The 21,532-nt window shown below is 33.9% G+C and overlaps 1 protein-coding gene across 1 annotated transcript; it reads right to left on the reverse strand.

The window, feature by feature from the left end:
* LOC136420079 (dihydrolipoyl dehydrogenase, mitochondrial) lies at positions 1 to 4,597 on the reverse strand. Its single transcript, XM_066406841.1, has 9 exons — positions 4,441 to 4,597; positions 3,703 to 3,846; positions 3,010 to 3,220; positions 2,450 to 2,724; positions 2,161 to 2,385; positions 1,852 to 2,050; positions 1,215 to 1,343; positions 970 to 1,145; positions 1 to 515 (listed from the first exon to the last, which is right to left on the reverse strand). The coding sequence occupies exons 1-9, from the start codon at positions 4,480 to 4,482 to the stop codon at positions 399 to 401; spliced, it is 1,518 nt and encodes a 505-aa protein (XP_066262938.1). The 5' UTR covers positions 4,483 to 4,597; the 3' UTR covers positions 1 to 398.
* Between the last annotated feature and the right edge of the window lie 16,935 nt (positions 4,598 to 21,532).

A 21,532-nucleotide genomic window follows, 5' to 3' on the forward strand; every position in this document is an offset into this window, starting at 1 on the left:
TTAATAAATAAATTATTTTATACTTAAAACCGCACAATTTTTTACGACTCTTATGAAGTACTTCCTATCCGATCGAAAATACAATATGATCAAAAATTAAAGAGGAAATAAAATATTTACAAAGAAATAACAAAAAAAAGTATGGAACTTAGATCATCTATTTATGAAGCATTTATCAAAATGTGTATATTTTGGTACTATTTTATCTTTCTCACTTAATTATTACTAAAGAATATTGTGGTGTTATCAATCGAAGTGATGTTGAATTTAACACTGCTAATGATAACACTATTGATGTGTTATTTGAAGGATGTTTTTAATCAGTAATTTTAAAATGCTCGAATTTCATGAGCTGAATGCTTTCATAAATAGGTAGACCGTTCATTGCTTAAATTTATTTAGAAGTTTATAGGTTTTCCAAAATACGCCATTAAGTTTGCTTCCCTGAGCGCTTCTGCACAGGTCGGATGTGCATGGCATACTCTTGCTACGTCTTCAGAAGATGCACCGTATTCCTGAAAAACAAAGGCATTCAGATGATTAATTTTTATAAAAGCTGAAGGTGCCATGAGGTATATAAATTGCTACAAATTTGCTGCAATATAAGGGATCTTCTAAACCATGTCAGTCACTCCCAGCGATGTGTTTTCGGAACTATTTCTGATCAATATTTGTTTCATAGGAATATAATAATTATTTGGATTATTAATTGAACTGATAAAATGGTTTCCATATGCTATATTCGTGTCACATTCTTAAAGAACACAGGTACAAAACTGAATTATAACAGTTTGTCACAGAATTATTAGAGCGACTAAGCAAATCCAACTGATTTTTTCTCTTTATTAAATAGCAGGCGACTTTTTACAGCTAATTTTGATATTGACGACTTTTCAATGCGTTAGAATGCGATTTGTTTCGTTTACAGCTTGCTATGTTAATTATTTTAGTTGATAATAATAACATTACCTGAGCCAACACAGCTTCATTAATTAATTCCCCAGCACTTGGGCCAATGATATGAGTGCCCAAAATTCTATCAGTGGCTTTATCCGACAGCACTTTAACAAATCCATCGGTGTCGTTATTCGTTTTCGCCCTCGAATTGGCCAGGAAAGGAAATTTCCCTACTTTGTAGTCAATACCTAGACAAATAGTTATGAAAGAAAAAAAAACATTAATTCTTAAACTCTCTTCGTATTTTTTAAATTTACCTTCACTTTTAAGGTCTTCTTCAGACTTCCCAACCCATCCCACTTCCGGATGTGTATAGATCACAGACGGCACACAGTTATAGTCTATATGAACTGGACCTCCCAAAATACCCTCAACGCAGATGATTCCTGCCGAAAAAATATCAAGACATATGTATAAAGCATAGACCACAGCTTTGATTTTCAATTTTACTTTAATTCTATAGTTTTCCTGATAAGCCTCAGGAAAAATTTTAAATATATAGTTTGTATAATTTTATCTTTTATGCTTTCTGTTTAAACGTTGTAATATTCTTGTACTTTTATGGTGTTATGTCGTTTGGGTCTAGATTAGTTCTTGGGCTGTAGTACTTTGTATAATATGAAATAAAAATTCTCAAAATTTTTATTCAGGTATATAGTTTTTTTAAAGGTAAGTGTGCACACTACTGCTATCTCTGAATTGATGAAAGTCATGAAGTGAGCTAACTTGGACTTATCCACCTTGTAAGTTATTACCATTTCGGAGATAGCAATAGTGGATATATCTAAAAAAACACTCTGTATAGCAAACTAGTTTTATATTTTGATGTAGAATACCTGATTGATGTTTTTTGCAACCATTAGAAATCACCCTGTTTAACCATAAATATCTTACCCTCATCCTCTGCTTTATGTGCTAACATAGGCCCATGGATACAATCACCAATCGCGTAAATATTTGGAATAACAGTCTGAAATACTGAGTTTACCGGTATTCTTCCTTTCTGATCTCGTTCGATTCCCATTTCTTCTAGTCCCAAGTTCTCCGTGTAAGGTCTTCTGCCAACGCACACTAACAGAACTTCACATTCGAGCTGTAATTGTTTCAAACAAATACTTCAAGTGAAGGTTTGTGTCCATAAAATATGATGACAAACTCCAATTTACTTATGTTTAGCCACTAGACAAGCAAACTAACAATTACCTCTTCTGTTTTACTGCTATCCTTAACGTCTTGGACACTAACTTTCACAACTCCTCCAGCTTTGGTGGCTCCAGTCACTTTGGTTCCCAGTCTGAAATTTAAACCTTGTTTGGTCAGAACTTTCTGAAAGGTTTTGGAAACTTCCTGGTCGATTCCTACTCCTCCAATAGTTGGCATAAACTCAATGGCGGTGACTTGAGAACCCAATCTAGACCACACAGATCCCTATTGCAAGTTTGAAGCTCTTTACTTTAATTGAAATTGACTCTCAAGATATCCTATCCCATACCAGCTCGACGCCAATAACACCCGCTCCAATAACAATTAGGCGTTCGGGTACTCGACTTAAAGATAATGCTCCGGTAGAGGAAACTATTTGTTCCTCATCAATATCAATCCCAGCGAAAGGCGTAACTTCAGAGCCGGTGGCAATTAAAATGTTTTTGGTGTTAACAATTTGACTAGAGCCATCGTCTTTGATTGCTGTCACTTGATTTACACCAGTTATTTTTCCATGGCCTTTGATCAGTTCTACCTTGTTTTTCTTGAAAAGTTGGGCAATGCCTGAATAATATATGAGAGTCAATGCACTATTACATTGGTGTCCCTAAAGGGTTTGTACAAAACCCTACCACAGATGCCTCAGATTAAAGCACCATGATTTAACCCAAATACTTGCCTTATTTCAACATTTTGAAATACGCTACACAAACATTTTATTATCACTTGAACAAAATCTTGATTTCTGATAATTGTGTCATATGATTGTATTTCAATCTAAGGAATCAGTGCTAGACTTTGGTATATATATTTTGGAAGTTGTTAATATGCTATTGTGGTTAAACTCACCGCCAGTTAAAGCGGTAACTGCATTGGTCTTTTGGGTCATAAGAGCATCTATATTTAAATGAACATTATCACTTTCAATTCCTCTTTTGGCTAAATCCCCTGAATGTGCCATATGGTAATAATGTGAATTATTTAGTAAAGCTTTTGAAGGAATACAACCAACGTTCAAGCAGGTGCCTCCTAATGTGGCATTTTTCTCAATGGATACTGTCTGCAACAATAATAAAATTAAGTTTGGTTTAACTGGAAATAAAATCAATACAAATAAATATCAACCAAATTATACACATCCAATTTTACTGCTCTAAAGTGTGAAATGTCTGTTTCAAACATTTTTTCTAAATTTCCATATAATTTGCTCATAGTTTTTCAGATACCACATTTAAATTTTGACTCATTTGAGAAAACAAACAAGACTTATATTTATAAGATCGACCCACCTTAAAACATTCTTATGTAATCATTCCTGAAACACTGATAATAAACCTGGGACACCCTGTATAAGATCTGTGAAACTCATTTTGCCACCAATTTTCATTATCAAAACTGTTTTTGTATGTGTCAAAATTTGAGAAATGTTCAGGAGTTTGTTTTACTGAGTTGAGAATTTAGGTATCCATGAAAAATTAGAGAATATGTGGTACAAATTGCAGTTTATAATAATTCCAAATTTACTCTTCACTACACACTTACTTTCATTCCTAATTGTGCAGCTTTAATAGCAGCAACATACCCTCCTGGTCCAGAACCAATTACCACTAAATCAGCATCTGTAGATGATGAATATGAGCGCTGACACAAACTGGCAGCTATGTTCCTGTGAAGTCTGAGAGAAGGCTGAAAATCAATAATAAAATTATTCTGAAGTCTATTGAAATACATATCCTCCTGACATGTATATAATAGGCTTCTTCCAACCTACCAGGAAATAACCTCAGAACAGTTCCAGAACCCTTTTGAGAAAGGCCTTGTTTGTTTCGAGTTGCAATTTACTATGCAAGTTGCCCAGAAGGATTCTTGAACCACGCTGAGATAGTTTTCTGACCAATTAGAACAAACCTGCTTAAACTGCTTATAGTGAGATTCTTATTTTTATTAGTATAGTGACTACGAAATAAGGACACATCTTTGCTTAGTTTCTTGGTTTCCACAGAAATTATCTTCTAGATTGAATATCCATTACATTGATTTGCTCTTAGAGAAACAGAGCTGAGTAACTTGAAGTTACTGCTGTCACTAAGGTAAGTGATCTAGAATGAAATTTCCAAAAATTTCTAAGGCTAGACAAAGTAACTGAAACATCTGAGTAGACGGGCCCACAATTTATGTTAAAAAATTTGGAAATTTTATTTCATTTAAAAGGTTATATTACGTAAACGGTAGTTTTTACGTCCAGACAAATACAGAGGGAAAAATAACATAGGAACTTACCTTTAACGAATTGGCCATTACGTTCAGCATTTGTGACTGCATTTTAAGGGAATTATATACTGGCAATCAGCAAAAATCGGGGTATTCCTAACGTATTATGGTCGGTGCTTCAAACCCCAATAAAAGTTATCCGCAATTTTTTTTTCGTGGTCCAAGCAATGACAAATGCCGAGTTGACTTGACACTTACAAAGATGACATAATTGGTTTTTATATTGTGGCGCCATAAAAAACAATAGGCGCGTTCAAAGAGTTTGTGGTGGTGGAGCGTTCAACAGTTGAGTGTGATTTCGCTTCTTAAAAATCAAATTACTATACAAGGTGATTCGTAACGCAACCGACACAGAACAGGTGCGTGTAGAGGACCTCAAAACATATCGATTTTTTATATGAAGTTTTTTTCTGAGGTCTGTGGTTGCTGATATATCGGCTTCAGAAGATAAATTAAAAAATTTGAAAAAATTCGGGATCTCAGGAAAGGCTTAACCTAGAATAACCATATTTAGGAAATATTTTTGTTTTATTGACGTCTTTATTTGATAAAAATTTGAAGTGGCCGAAAGCTCAATAAGGGGTGGTTTAGGGGTTGGTTACCCTTAAAATGATATGAATTTTTTTAACCCTTACCAAATTAACAATTAAGGTTTATAAATAGGATAGTAAATTTAATTTCATATCTTTTCGTACTCTTGCACATTTTTCGAGAAGTCATTCGTTCTTGAGAAAATAAATGTATTGTGATTTGGTGTCAAAACTAAAATAAAAAAAAAAAAAAAAATCGAGCAGAAGGGTGCATCTGTGTGTAAAAGAAAATATTAGGTCGTGTAGTATGAAATGAGTAGAATTGAATTGAAACTTTAGTCATTTTTTTTTCATATGAAATGTTTTTATTGTCAATCGAAATATGCACCACCATTATCAATACACTTCTGCCATTTAACGGGAAGTTCTTTGATTCCCCTGCTGTAAAAGCCTGCAGGCCGGGAGTCGATAAACTCTTGGAAGGCAGCTTTGACAGCCTCGTCGGAGTTGAATGTTTTCCCTACCAAGAAGTTATCCAAATTTTGAAAGAAGTGGTAATCAGTGGGTGCTAAGTCAGGTGAATACGGTGGATGACGAAGAGTTTCCAATTCCAACTCCTGTAGCTTGGCCAAGGTGACTGTGCGGTGTGTGGCCGAGCGTTGTCGTGCAACAATAGCGGTGCGCTTCGATTGACTAATCTTGGCTGCTTGGCTGGCGTCAGTTGCCTCATCATTTCGGTCAGTTGTCGGCAGTAGACATCAGCCGTAATCGATTCACCAGGTTTCATGAAGCTGTGATGGATGACACCTGCGTTGGACCACCAAACGGACACCATAAGCTTCTTTTGATGAAGATTTTTTTTCGCACAATGTTTTGGTGGTTCATCTTGATCCAACCATTGCGATGAACTCTGGTCTGGTATTGTCATATAGGATCCATTTCTCATCACAAGTAACAATCCGATTGAAAAATGGATCGTTATTATACCGGCACAACAAAGAACAAGCTTCGAGACGTCGTTCTTTCTGTCTGTCGCTCAACTCATGCGGTACCCACTTGTCCAGCTTTTTCACCTTATTTCAGCTAATTTCAGCCAAATGAGTCAATATTGTTTTTTTGGTTACACTGAATATTAACGATAATTCGCTTGCACTTTGACGTGGATTCGCTTCCACCACGCTTCCACACTTTCAGATAATCGTTATCCACTTGAGTTTCAGGTCGTCCACGTGGTTCATTTGTTCAGGTTAGTTCAGGTCAAAATTGCCAGAACGAAATTTCATGAACCAACGAGATACTGTTTGCTGTGAAGTGACTTCAGTACCAAACACATCATTAATATTGCGAGCCGTCTGAGCCGTTGTGGTTCCACGGTGTAACTCATATTTCATTGTGTCAAACACGCGAATTTCACTATTTTGCATGGCTGCACAAAAATTTTTATAAAAATAAAAGTTTTCAATAATTTTGAACACTTTAAACTCTGATCGAAAGAGGGAGAATGTGCCTTTTCCCCATAAAAAAGTCAAGTCCAAATATAGATTTAGAGTGAAGTTATTCGCAGTTGAATGTGGCATTTCGAGAATCTACTCATTTCATACTACACGACCTAATACATACATTTTGACGGGAGCTCTCAAAGATAACCATCTTTCTTCCAATGTAATATTTCATAATTTATTCTGCGGCACTCGTTGTAGAGTCACAATGAGCAAAGGGAAGTTTGATTTTTTAACTTGCTGCATTCGTTTTGATGACAAGCAAACCAGAAACGAAAGACAAATGGTTAATAAATTTGCATCTATTTCGGAAATATGGGAGAAATTTATAGAAATTTGTAGACAATCGTACAAACCCAGATCTTATGTAAAAGTTAATGATGAGTTAGTAGGATTTAGAGGAAGATGCAGCTTTCATATGTATTTGCCAAATAAAGTGGCAAAATATGGACTCAAATTCGTTTTGCTTTGCGATGTTAGCACGAAATACATATCTGATCGATGCTGTATCGTATGCTGGAAAATCTATTCATTCAGCTGGTCGTCCGTTAACCGAATTTTATGTGAAATTGCTGACTAAAATAATTCATGGTATCAATGGAAATCGTACCATAGATAATTGGTTTACCAGCGTTCCATTAGCAGAGAAGCTTCTCCAGGAACCGTATAGATTAATCATAGTTGAAACCTTAAAAAAACAAATCCAAAATTCCACCGCTTCTCGTTGAAAATAACAAAGAACGGAACATTTCTACGTTCATATTTGCTTTTAGTAAAAATAACAATATTTCACTAGTTTTATACAAACCGAAACAAATAAGTTACCTCTATTATTGTCATCGATGCATCTAACTAGTGCTATAAATGAAAATATGCATAAACACGAAGTTATTCATTCACATAATTCTAGTAAAGGGACGGTGGATACATTTGATTAAATGTGTGCCAATTTGAGTTGTAATAGGAAAACGAAGAGGTGGCCCAGGTGCGTCTTCTATAACATGCTAAAAATGGCGTGTATTAACTCGTATGTTATTTACTCGTATAATGTGTTAGCCCATTGAGAAAAGTCGTTATCAAGAACATCATATATGTATGTTTGAATTGCATAAAAGCCTGACGAAGCCATGGCAACAGCACCGCCTTGAATGTGGCACTAACTTGAGCCGAGAATTGAAACAGATAATTTCAGAGGAGTACCTGTGAGTGTACCTCACAAAGTATTGTGAGGAATCTGCTTTGAATGCAAGTCTGGCTTTGCAGCAGTCCTCTAAAGGACGTCAAACATATTGCCATCTCTGTGCTCCGGAAAAAAGAAGAATCATGACTACATACTGTAAAAAGTGCAAAAAACCAATTTGTGGTTAACACCAAGTGAAATGTTGTTCAGCATGCAGTAAATAAAGCAAAGAACTTAATTTTTTATAATTTTTGTTTCTTTTTTAATGTTTTAAGAAGTACGATATTATTTAGTTTGAAGTTTAAATCTGTTAAAAATATTTTATTTTTATTTAATAAAGCACGAAATTTGAAAAAAAACACAATTTTCAAAAAAGTTTTTTTTTAATTAATAAGCTTAATATACGTAATTTTTACGTAGCGTTACTATTACCTGACAATCAAATGGCGATAATGTTTGAGGATTAATGCTACATATTTATTTTAACGAAGCAAATACTTCTATGGAGTACAGAAAGCATACTTAGTGTTTATAGTCACCAGTTCATTTAAATGATAAAATCTATTCGTAAACATACATATTTTTCCAGTAGAGCGAGGTCTTTAATTCATGTATTTACAGGAAAATTCGGAGAGAACAGATCTCGAGATGTATTTTACACAACATGATGAATAAATTTGTGGTAATGGGATTATGAAAATATCATATTGAGGAAGAAAGTAGGATATTTAATATTTCTAAAAATAAAGAACAAATAGATTTCTTATAGGTGGATATACTAAATGGACACAGCACTCGATCAAAGATCTAAACAAAAAAGCTTGAATGAGTTCTGCATTAGATGGGTCTGGCATAAGCATCAGATCTGAAGCCAAGCCTTGATTATCAATCCTGGTACTTAAGACATTTGAGGTTTCACAGCATAATCCTTGCGACTGAGGGGCAAGGATATATCGATGGATAAATTGAATGAACACAACACAAGAGGTTCGATTCTCAAATTATATGTAATAGATTGAAAATTTATTTAAAGACGCCAAAAGATGAACGACCTTAAATACCTTCCAGTACATTTAAGAAGGTTCGATATAATAATAAATAATTACTTAGGAATTAACACAGAATTATGATTTTCTAGTTTCATACTTAAAGCCCTCGATGGACGAGCCGATGAATAGGAGTTATTGATATACCGAATCTTGTCAAGATAAGCGCCTAAAAGACAATCAAAGGTGGGAACAATTTAAAATTAATTCTACAAAATTGCAATTTCAATGAAATTTCTAATTGAATATCATAGAGTGTTGCAAATAATATGATACACCCATCAGCTTTTATAAGACATTTTCCTAGCAGGTTAATGGACTTAAGGTAATATTAACTTGATAACCTGAACTAAATCGTAATTTTTGCATGGTCATTTTGCTCAGCCTAAATTGTATACACGTTCAAGAGATGTCTTGAGATTTCAATTATGAAAAGTCTTTTTTATAACGAAACAACATCAGAGGTAAGTTTTCATTGCCTTAGAAGGAATAGCAATTTAATTGAAGTGTATACGTTTTGTGTTTGTATATGTTATGGTAAATATTGTAAGTGTATTATTGGGAACTCGAGATTGGAAAGGAATTATTCCTTACTAGCCAAACTGAGAGTTGTGCAATGAAGAAATCTGTTCATGTTTAACTCGTGGTATTAAGCGGTGGTATTTGGGTTGCACCACCAATCAGGAGAATAATTTAGTATTCACTGACTTACGTCTTATCGCAGAACTTACCAATGGCAAACCATTTCTTGAAATTTGACTTATTTTATTTCATAGAAAAGGAAAATGTGGTGCACCACTCGAGAGATCGTCCACTCCAAGAATCTGCACCGATAAGTGGCACTATCAGGAAAGTCTCACTTGACGGGTGCCAGTACCAGACAAACAGAAAGGGTTGTTAGCCTTTAAAAGGGAAGACAACCCTCTAAAACTCTCTCTTGCTGCCCTGAACTCTCTCGAGGTAAAGTACCACAACATCACCCTTAGTATCAGAGATGCCAAGTTGTAATATAGTTAGTGCAAACCTTAACTTTGTGCAAAATAAAGTGGTTTACTAGGAAAAGCGCGTATTTAATCTACTGGATTAGTTTCTCTGTCGGGTTGAATATTGATTCTTCCTGCGTATCTACCGGGAGCTATAACGCAAAACGAACCCATTCACTCTAGGTGCACGCTACACTATTACCGACATATCAATCCGTAAATGTACACGGAACCTCGACAAAAAGATCTCGAATGAACATTTTCTTAATTTTTGCAACGACCGGATTTTTTAAGTCAATACCTGTTTTTCCTTTTGACGGGATCTTTTATTTTTTATGCACACAGTAAATCTTTTACAATCTGTGTAAGATTCATTCGTTCGGCTCACATTTAGCAAGGCATTTTAACAAATTAAATTCACTCGTCACTACTGCAGGGCATCCTAGAAGGTCCTGTCAAAAATGAAAGTGCAGGCATAGAGAAAGTCAAAATAAGTCGATTTACCTAAGTAAGTTTACCTTAGTACAAAAGTTAATAATAACGGATGTACAGGGTGTAGAAGATAAAAAAATAAATCACATTTTATTTAATATTTTTCGACTTTTTGGAGTAAATTTCAAAAAATTTTAGTATGTAGGGCTTTTTTGGGATGAGAAATTCAAATTTGTAGACGTTTAAGTTACATCTTCTAGAAGGCGTCACCAGCGACCAATAGGACATTTTCGAACCGCCAACATTTTTTGTGCCACGGCGTATGTTACTTTTGACTAAAAAAATCTTTTTTCCATCTTTTCTGCTTAAAAAAGGTATACCACACCGACATTACTCTTAATTTATATATCATCACGCTTATAATTATATACAGAGTGATTCTAGATAAGTGGACAAGCAAATATCTTGAAATCGGGAAGATCTACAAAAAAAATGTTCAAACAAAGTCTTCCTTATTTTCGGGGCCTCAACTTTTTATAATGTCAATTTTTTTTTCAAGGTCACCTCACCTGTCTTTTGGGGTCAATTTCATTTTTTCAAATGTAACACCCAATTTTTTTTTTTGAGATTCGAATTCTTTGTTGGCAATAAAAATGTTTTTACTTGAAACATTTTTTGCTAAAAGTATTGAGATTCATAATAATACCAAACTCTTATCCCGCGAACGCTACAAGTCCAATTTTATAAAATTTTTGTTAAAACAGTTAAATTTCGTTGAAAATAGTTTACTACGGTTCTTCATTGATTGTGTTAAGACTTGTGTACTCCATAAATTCATCAATGAATCTTATGATTGATTTATTTATGAATAGGCATAGATTTCGTCTCGTAATCCATACCGTTTAAGTAGGTATACGTAGTTAGCGCCAGCAATTTTTAAAATTAATTTCTATTTATGTTCTGGTATAGTTTAGACTGAGACATACACCTTTATTTTTTTGTTATTTTTATGTTTATGTTTAGTTTTAAGATAAAAAGTCAAGCAGATTTCTTTAGGCGGATAGTTCGATTTAAGAGTCAAAGGCTCACAAAAGTAGTTTTATTCGTTTTGTGAATCATTGAAATGGATTTATGGAGTACACAAGTCTTTTTTTTGACAAAATGAAGTTGACCCCAAAAGACAGGTGAGGTGACCTTGAAAAAAAATTGACATAAAAAGTTGAGGCTCCGAAAATAGAGACTTTATTTGAACATTTTTTTGGTAGATCTTCCCGACTTCAAGATATTTGCTTGTCCCACTTATCTAGGATCACCTTGTATAAGAATAAACTACAAATAATTCATTTTTCTATTACTATGATATTTAGATGACATAGTAAATACGAATATTGTATTGATAAGAAAACGGTAAAGTGTATATATAAGTATAATTGGTCTAAAAACAGATAGCACAAGTCAAGGTTTTTAATAGCAATTTTCCATTTTTTCATGTTCACTATTGGTATTCAATTGTAAAAGAATAGCAAGGATATGTAACATTGTGATGAAGGTAAATTATTGATATTGCACACCATTAATCTTGTTAGATTATCAGGATTGATGTAATAAAATACACAAGTAAAACAAATAACAACCATATTCCATATGTTAAGATTTGACATTTAGGTTAAATAGTAAATTAATTAAAAGTAATAATAATCCAAGGTAAAATAATAATAAAGGCCGTGTAAGGTTAAGGGGTCAATTCGGCCCCCACGGGCGATCGATCTGAAATTATCACCAATTGTCCCTATCACTCAAAGGGCTTACCACATAAAATTTCAACTTCCTAAGTCTCACCATTCAAGGGTAGGACGGGGTTGAGGGTGAAAACTTTAAAACGCCATATCTTGGAAACTATTCATCGTACAGCGTGGGGCAAAATGGTGCGACCTTCAGTAACCACCTTCTTATTGTCATATACTTGGAGATTTATCGGTTGATGCCAAAGGGCCGAAATCTCAAAAAAAAAACTTAGGTGATTTTAGAGGAGTTCGCACTTTGGTACACTAACCATTTTTGCACACTGTGTAGAGCGCCTCTCGAAGTATCTACCCACGTTGAATCAGATTTGTACCAAATTCAGTATTTGAGATATAGCGATTCAAAGTATAGGTATACAGGGTTATTCACCCAACTCGTTCATTAGAAGTTTACTAAGATCTAAAAGTGATACGAATTTGAAAATTTGGAGTTAAGTTCGACATTCTATTTTTTTTAAATATTTTCAACTTGCTGTCACTTCCGGTTTAACCGGAAATAGCTGTAACTTGCTTATTTCAAATGGAACCCTCACTATATTATTTTATTTTTAGATTCTACATAATATTTTAGGTACATTTTCTGTATAATGTTCTATACTTAGTTCTTACCGTTTTTGAGATATTTGACCTTGAATTAAAAACATGCCTCTGTAATGACCAATTTTAAAATTGCATATCTCTGTAGTTATTAAAGACATAATATCCATATTTTTCAGAATGTCAATACATAGTGTTAGGTTCACTCTTTCACTATTTACATGGCTTAGTATTATACAGGGTATCCAAAATTCAGCTCCTGACATTTACATTTTTGAAGTTGCAAAAGTCGTTTTTTTTTTAAATGGGACACCCTATAACTTTAAGCAGTACCAAGTAGAAAATGTAATTCTCCATTGAACTGTATTAGGGTTGCCTATACCTATTCCAAACCATTTTCGAGATAATTAAGTTTATGTGAAACTAATAGTACATATTCATTCTGGTAAATTTTTATTCTTCGCGTAGTTGATCATGGAACAGAAATAATGACAGATATTACTTGAGTTGTGCATTTTTGTTTTTCGGTGGCTGTTAGTAGCAACATTAAAATGAAATTTTGAAACAAAATGGAAGAATACACAAACGATGATATTCTCAATTGAATGAATTTGGTCATATACAGTCAGCGGCAAAAGTGAGTACACACTTAAAAGTTGTACAATTTATCTCGTAGTAAAAAATTTTTAAAAAGCCTTATTTAAAGTTATGAATACAGTAGAATGTTCGTTCTATCGTCTTCATAATTACCGTTTAAAAACATGTTTATATACAATTGGCAACAAGGTAGAGTTTGGGGAATCACAGGACTCCGTAAAATATGATGCAAAATGAGTACACAGTCTGTGTATTAGAGATCAATTAACACTAAGTAGCATGCAGTGAAGAAGTAATTCATACGATATGTGAATTGTTTGGCTGTTAATACAATATCCAATAAGTAACAACATGGCAAAACGTAATGAAAATCATAAAAGGACTGAAATATCAGAAGATTTACGCAAACTTATTGCAACCTTGCGACAGAGGGCAAGTCTTTTCGGGAAATTGGAAATATAGTGAAAAATATAGTGAATAGTGAATATAGTGAAAAAATATAGAATATAAAAAAAATTTGGGATAAGTATGAAGCTACGGGTAGTGTGCGCAATAAACCTCGTTCAGGATGTCCACGGAAATTAACACCTCTTGATATACGCGATATAACAAGGACGGTTAAAAAAAATCCTAAAACCAGTGCAGTGCAATTAGCCGCGGATGTGTCAGAACCGAAGGGGACTTCTATAAATGTTAGTACTATTCGGCGAGCACTCAATTCGCAAGGCTTCCATGGTCGTATACCCCGTAAAAAGCCAGCTATTAGTGCTAAAAATCGAACCCTCAGAGTGGCCTTTGCAAAAAAATACTTATCAGAACCACTAGAATTTTGGAACACGATTCTTTGTACAGATGAAAGTAAATTTGAGATATTTGCTCAAAAAAAGAGATAAAAAATATGGCGAACGAAAAATTCTGAGCTGGATCCCAAAAATCTCTTGAGCACTGTTAAACACGGGGGTGGTTCCGTAATGGTTTGGGGTGCAATGGCAGCCTCTGGAGTGGGGCAGTTAGTTTTTATTGATAAAATAATGGATAAAACAATATATATGAATATCCTAAAAGCCAATTTACGGCCCAGTATTGTTAAATTAGGTTTACAGGGGTCATGGGTATTTCAACAAGATATTGACCCCAAGCACACTGCCCATATGGTCAAGGAATGGTTGTTATACAACATTCCAAAACAACTCCATACTCCACCCCAGTCCCCAGATCTCAATTCAATTGAGAATCTGTGAGAAATATTGGACAGGAAGGTGCGTTCTGAACAAATTACAAGCGCAACTTCTCTCAAAACTGCACTACTTGAAGCATGGGATACAATTTTACCTACTGTTATACAAAATTTAATTAATTCTATGCCCAGACGATTAAGAGCTATCATCAAGGCCAATGGTGGACCAACAAAGTATTAATTTTTATCGTTAATGTTAACAAAATGCATTGGAACACGTCGATTTGTAATATTGTGTACTGACTTTTGCCTCTATTTTAAAGCTCTGTTATAAGGCAATCATCTATAAATCGATTTGTAATTCATTTAGGTAATTACAATTATTACCATGTTTTTATGTAACCACATATGTACCTATTTTTTAATGATGACCTATAATTTAATGTTTATAAAATTTTTTTCATTATTTAGTTTATCTTAAATATATTATTCTTTCAATTTCTATTGTGTGTACTCACTTTTGCCGCTGACTGTAGGTATATAAGATAATAAAATATAAACATACATAATTATAATAAAATATGGTCAGAAATTTTGGTGTGATGTCATTCGGTAAAAATATGATAATTCTAATGAAGTAAACATAATCACTGGAAAAATTTTAAGTCAACAGGCTTGCCGCTAATCGCAAACCCATGTTTGTTTATATTTTGATTATTTGTGAGGTCATCTTATAATACCGGCGATTTTGTCGATTTTTGCTCTTAAATTTTCCTTTTTTTAGAAACTTTCGTGTTGTAAATTGTACTTAAAAATTGTTTTTTTCAAAACAAATACGTCATACAGCTTTTAAGTAGGGATTTCTCAATTATTTTGAAAATGCCAAAGCAGTTGAATAGTCGGTGCAAAGAAATGATGGCTTCTTTAATCTACTATTTCGAACAGGAACGAGATAATAACGGACCTTTGTTACCGTTAAATACTGTGCGAGAGGTAATTATAGATAGAATTTAACACTTGTAATATAATTAATACGAGTACATGAAGTCTGGCAACAGCGTAGGGAGGCGCGACATAAAACTTTGATGACGTGCGAGATTTTTGGTTTGGCGTTTACTATACAGTGAGATTTTTTATTTCTCAACATATCATGTTATTACTTTATGTTCAATTAAAAAAAAACACATCTCAACGCATTGGAACGCATGCAACCAACATTACACAGCGAATGTTTAAAACGTCAAAGTCAGTCTTAATAAAAATTCGAATTTTTCAAATATTATGTATTCTAAACAAGAAATAATAGAAATACTCAATTTATACTAAAGCGGCAACAGTTTCAGAAATGTACGGGATTTATTTGCAGCAAAATATCCAGAAAAAAACTATACCTGTCATAGGAACTATTCACTACATTGTAAAATCGTTTAACTCAAAAGGTTGTGCAGTTCATTCGCACAAAAAAAGACTTAAAATATCACATGTCCTTACTGAAAAAATGAAACTGAATATATTATGTTTTGTGGAAGAAAATCATATCGCATCTTTGAAGCAAGTAGCTGAATATTTTGCAATTTTAAAATCTTCCGTACGTAAAACCCTAAAAGAGTTCAAATACAAAGTTTACAAATATTCTAATCATCAATTATTGTACGAAGAAGATAAAATTAGAAGGAGAGATTTTTGCGAACGTGTGCAAAATTTACTCAATGAAAATGGGGATATTTTAGTAAAAATTTGTTTTACTAATGAAGCATCTTTTTTCCTAAATGGTTATGTGATTTCTCAAAATTATAGGTAAGAACTTATTTTGATTCTGTTGTATCTCGCTACATCTAAATTTTTTATTATTCCTTAGGTACTGGTCAAATAAAAATGTCCATCTACAAAATTTAACCCACACATAATATAATGCGAGAGTCAACGTTAGGATCGGCATAATTGGTGATTTCCTTATTGGACCATTTTTTATTCAAGGAAATCTCAAAGCAATTAAATTTTTGAATCTTCTTCGTAATCAAATTTTCCTAGAGATTGCTAATTTAAATATTGAAAATCCGTGGTTTCAAATGGATGGTGCTCCTCCCCATTCTACAAATGCTATTAGAGATTTACTAAATCAGGAGTTTCCGAATAGGTGGATAGGCAGATTTAGACCAATTTTATGGGCACCCAGATCTCCTGACCTTTCCCTTAATGATTTTTTTTTAGAGCCACCTTAAGATTGATTTTGAGAAAAAAAGTTTATATGAACCTAGGTCCATTTTCGCTTTCTGCCTGAAATATAGGGTTTTAAAGTTTGCTATATTTTTTTGTTTTTCATTAATAAGTCTGGACTTACACTAAATATTTTTATCAAACTTGATGGGCGTAAGTTAGGTGTAGAAACACATCTTTTAAGACAAAAATGAATTTATAAATTTAAACAGTAGAGTCCCCAAGGCCATGACCCTGGTTATTTTTTGTGAAAAATATGTTATGCCGCTGATTTTTCAACAAATAAAAATCGTTTTCTTAATTCTAGTTATTTTTGTTAAAAAAATTATCTCTTGAATTTTCTTTGTAACATCAAGCGTTTTCAAACAACAAACGGATTAATTCACATTTTATGTTATAATAACGACCAAATTAGTTATAATAATACATAATTTATAGCAATTTATAACAACCATTCAGACAAAAAAAATTAAATAAGTTGCTGAAAGTGTCCTTCGCCTGCAAGGATACACACCTCAGTCCTTTTTCTTATATTATCGTGCACTCTTTGAAAAATTCCTGGAATATTTCTAATAGTGTTACAAGAAGCTATTATGCGACTTCTTAGATCTTCCACACTATCAACTGGAGTGCTATAAACTAGAGTTTTAAAATGACCCCATAAGAAAAAGTCCAAACTGTTTAAATCAGGAGACCGAGGTGGTCATGGTTGTAGTCCACCACGACCTATCCACCAGTTATTAAATGAACTATTTAAATGTTTTCAACACTTAAATGAGGTGGTGCACCGTCATGTATGAGCCATATTCCGTTTCTCGTTAAAAGCGGAATTTCTTCAAGTAATAAGGGCAAGTCGTCCTTTAGAAATCGACTATAAGTATTACCGTTTAATCTGTTTGGCAGAAAAAATGGTCTAATCAAGTGATCAGCAATTATTCCAGCCCATACATTAACTGAAAATTGCACTTGATGGTAGAATTCTTCAATTGCTTGCGGGTTTTCCTCGGCCCAATAGTGATTATTGTGAAAATTTCTTGAAAAGCTAGCTTTATCCATAAACATTATTTCACTACTGAATAGAGGATTTAGCACAATCTTCTGCAAAAGCCATTGACAGAAACTAGTTCTCATAGGAAAATCCCGAGGAAGTAAAGCTTGAACGCGCTGAATATGATACCGGTACAATAAAAAAAGCGTGTAGAATTCTCCATACCAAAACATAGGAAATATTCAATTGCTTTCTTATTTTTCTAGTATTCAATTTAGGATTTTCTTCTACTAAATTTGTAACCGCTTCTTCGATTTCTGGAGTTCGAACAGTTCGAGGGACACCTTTTAAATGGTTGTTAGGTTTAAAAGTACCAGTTTCCATTAATCTCCTATGGACGTCGGAAAATGTACGTCTATCTGGCATGACTCTATTTGGGAAGCGTTCTTGATATAATCGGGCAGCTTCTACTGCGTTTCCATCAGCGAGACCATAAATGAAATGGATATCTGCAAACTCCGTATTAGTAAAATTGACTATTTTATTTTGAAAATAATAATAAATGTGAATGCAATTAAAGAAAAAAAGCGAGAACTGTCAAAGTAAATAACCAACAAATAATTACCCTTTGAAGTCAGTCTATTAGATCATTTTAAAATCCGGTTTTCCATAAAGTAAGAAATTACTAGTATTCTTTTTCAATTTTTTTGCATGAAAACGCTTGATGTTACAAAGAAAATTTAAGAGACCATTTTTTTAACAAAAAGAACTAAAATTAAGAAAAATATTTATATTTTAAAAAATATCAGCGACGTAACATATTTTTCACAAAAAATAACCAGGGTCATGGCCCTGGGGGCGCCACTGTTTAAATTTAAAAATTCGTTTTTGTCTTAAAAGCTGTGTTTCTATACCTAACTTACTCCCACCAAGTTTGATAAAAATATTTAGTGTAAGTCCGGACTTATTAAAAAAAAACAAAAAAATATAGCAAACTTTAACACCCTAATTTCAGGAAGAAAACGAAAACGGACTTAAGTTCATATAAACTTTTTTTCTCAAAATCAATCATAAAATCACCCCTTAAATTTATGACATACTATTCTGAAACACCCTATATATGTATATGGTTGCCGAAGACGACCAAGGTGTTAATATTGAAGTCTTTAATGAATTGTTTGCGCATTATTTTTAATAATTCCTCTTTACTGGTGTTGTTTGTTTTATTCAGTTAGTGTTTGTACTTATTTATTATGTGGTCGTGAGTTGCAATAGGCGCGTACACTCTGCTATTTTTCTTTATTGTTTTAGACACCGTTCTCTTATTGAAGCATTTGATTTTATCATTTAGAATACCATCAATTGGGGCTGTGGGTCTCTTTGGCCATTTCATACTCCATGCCGCATGGTCCTCTGCGTTACAAGTGGTGCATTTTATAGGAAGTGGTGACTTGCAAGACGTCGTTGTGTGCGGTCCTTGGTACTTGTTCCATCTCGTTGGCTGTTTGCAGTCTTCCGTCCGGTGGTCAAAACGATGACATTGGCCGCATGCGGCTGGGATAGGTGCTGGAGGTCTACTTTCCATGATCCTAAATACTCTGCCCAAGAAGTGGACGGTACGGTTGTTTCTTAATTTTTCGTAGGTTGTTAAATCTCCCGTAATTAGTCTCATCATGAGTGTCGGCGTATCCCTCTGCCTTGATATAATCCTTTTGCATTTTTCTAGGTATTTTAGAAACATTTCATCGGTGATATCCAGGTCTACCCCTGTAGTTACTACTGAGTACAAGGGAGATATCGGGCGATTTGTCCTCGCTCCTTTTGTTGGATCTTTATTGTGGTGTAGTTTGAAAGATGCTACTTCTTTCTTCTCGATGAGCGCTTTCAATGTCTGGTTGGCTTTGGTTTCATCGTTAGTTTTTACCAGGAAGCTTTCCTCCCGTTTGATGATGATATCTTGATTGTTGGGGTTGAGTTCTTCCCATTTAAGGGCAAACTCGACTCTTGTGATGGTTGCGATAGTTGGAACCGCCGTGAAGGTGTGTAGAAATGATGTCTGTTGATTGAACGATGGGTGTTGTATTCTTGCTGTGATAGTTGGTGTTGTCGGTTTAGTTGTAGGTTCTTTCATCAATTTTGGTTGTTCGAGTGCTGATCGTATTGTGTTACTTGTCGGGGATGTAGGCGTAGTGGGAGTAGAATTAGACTTTCTATCCCTTTTCCTCGTTCTTGGCTTTTAAAAGGCACCTCCCGGGAGGCCTGGTTCGATTCGAACTCTTGCAAGCTCCCAGGGTACATCCTTTTTTTTTCAAAGGTTCCCTGTATACCACGCGATGAAATTGCTATTGTTATTTTCCGAGTTCTTTAACTGTTTCTTCGGAATACGTCGTGATAAAATTGTTTGTAAATATTCGAACTGAACACGTGATATCTGTACCGAGGTTGATACGCGACTCCCAAATAACTTATTTTATTGAAAAAAGTGATTACCGATTAACTTTAATAGTGTTATTTATCAAAATGCCGTATTTAAAATTCATCTAACAATTTAATTAGATAACAAAATAAAATGGGAAACATAACAAACTTAAATAAGCAATTGTTTGGTGGTTTTCTTACGAGTAATGCTACGTTGTCTGCATAGGCTTTACTTCCACATATCATACAAGAGTAATCTGGGTTTAGAACTCTTCGTAACCGTACATTTGATCATTTCTCCATGTCTTGTACTTGAAACGACAATCACTAATCGATTATTGCTACGAATGAATTATTGCAAGTCCTCATTAAATGCCGATGTGCTAGCTTGGTATCCGTTGTACTATTTTGAAACGAAAAATTTTATCACGATATATGCTTGCTATGGATATTATACCAACTGACGTCAGATTTTCTTTACGTCCCAAGGTGACTGATATCGCATAACTTATCTTAATGTGGATAAATGTATGGTCATTATTGACGAAAATAATATGTAATCAATGATATGTGTCTAAATCCCGGTTCGATTAAGGTCATACTCGTTTAAAAAATCGTATACATAAGCTAGGATCGGTTTTATTGTTGTAAAATTTTGAAGAAAAGGTTTTATCAGAACTAAGGTTTCCTTGAAAGTAGCTTGGTTGCTAATGCAAATGGAGAAATAGTTTTAAAACATTCAGTAATTTGAAATAATTTCTTTGACAAAAAATAGTATTTGATTTTGACGCGTAAGTGAAAGTTAACATATGTATGTAATAAATGCATAAAAAACTTTCTCATTTTTGGACAAAGGGACTGTAAAACCATGCAATGGAACTCGCGAAACAAAACTCGGGAACACTTTGGTAGATTTTTATTCCACTCGTTATGACACACACAACCCTTAATCTTTTACAAAACTAAAGATCTCGGGATTAAACTGACATTTCAATAGAGAGAGCTATGAGTTAATGAGGGAAGTGACAAAATTCCGGGAGCGTCGAGTTATATTATTATAATGGTTATGGTCCTTTTACAAGCTTCGGGGTATCTTAAGTACCAAATCTGGGGGTCAGTACCCATAGGCGTACTTCGGTTTTAGGCAATTAACAAGACAATCCACAGATGGTAACTTTCTAAATCCTTAACCCGTAACGTCAAGATAATGGTAAGAAAAGATGATTTACGGGGGTGTTGTAGCTATAGTGAGATTTTAGCAAAATGTGGATATTTTAGACTTTTGTCTTGACGAGGAAAAGAAGTGAAAGTTTTTATGAAGGGTAACCCTTATTGGAAGATAATGGGTTCCCAACATATGGCCATCCTGGACATACCACCAAAGTAATGAAAATTCATAGGCGTAGCCTAAGGGTACATTACAACCATTTTTTGTAGGTATGTAAGTGCGTTTACTTTATCAGTGCCCTTACTTTAACTAAATTTGAATAGTAAAATTTTAAATAATGTTTATTTATTTTCTGTTGACCCAAATGCACTTATGCACTCGCAATGGGTGATTTTACAGTCACTCTGTCCACAAATGGATGCATTTTTTATCAATTTATTTCATATGTAGTTTGCCTCTCATCATATCCGCATTATTTTTTATCTAATTATGCTCGATTTTCATTCTATGTAAATCAAAATAATTAA

This window comes from Euwallacea similis, chromosome 3 (assembly GCF_039881205.1).
Source record: "Euwallacea similis isolate ESF13 chromosome 3, ESF131.1, whole genome shotgun sequence".
NCBI lineage: Eukaryota > Metazoa > Arthropoda > Insecta > Coleoptera > Curculionidae > Euwallacea > Euwallacea similis.

What these genes read in the sequence shown, in the direction of transcription:
- LOC136420079 (XM_066406841.1), bottom strand. Translation starts at nt 4,482, where the DNA reads ATGCAGTCACAAATGCTGAACGTAATGGCCAATTCGTTAAAG. An exon ending in CTGCACAATTAGGAATGAAA is followed by an intron (nt 3,221 to 3,702) that starts GTAAGTGTGTAG and finishes TTATTGTTGCAG; the next exon opens with ACAGTATCCATTGAGAAAAA. An exon ending in AGAAGACCTTAAAAGTGAAG is followed by an intron (nt 1,146 to 1,214) that starts GTAAATTTAAAA and finishes CTATTTGTCTAG; the next exon opens with GTATTGACTACAAAGTAGGG.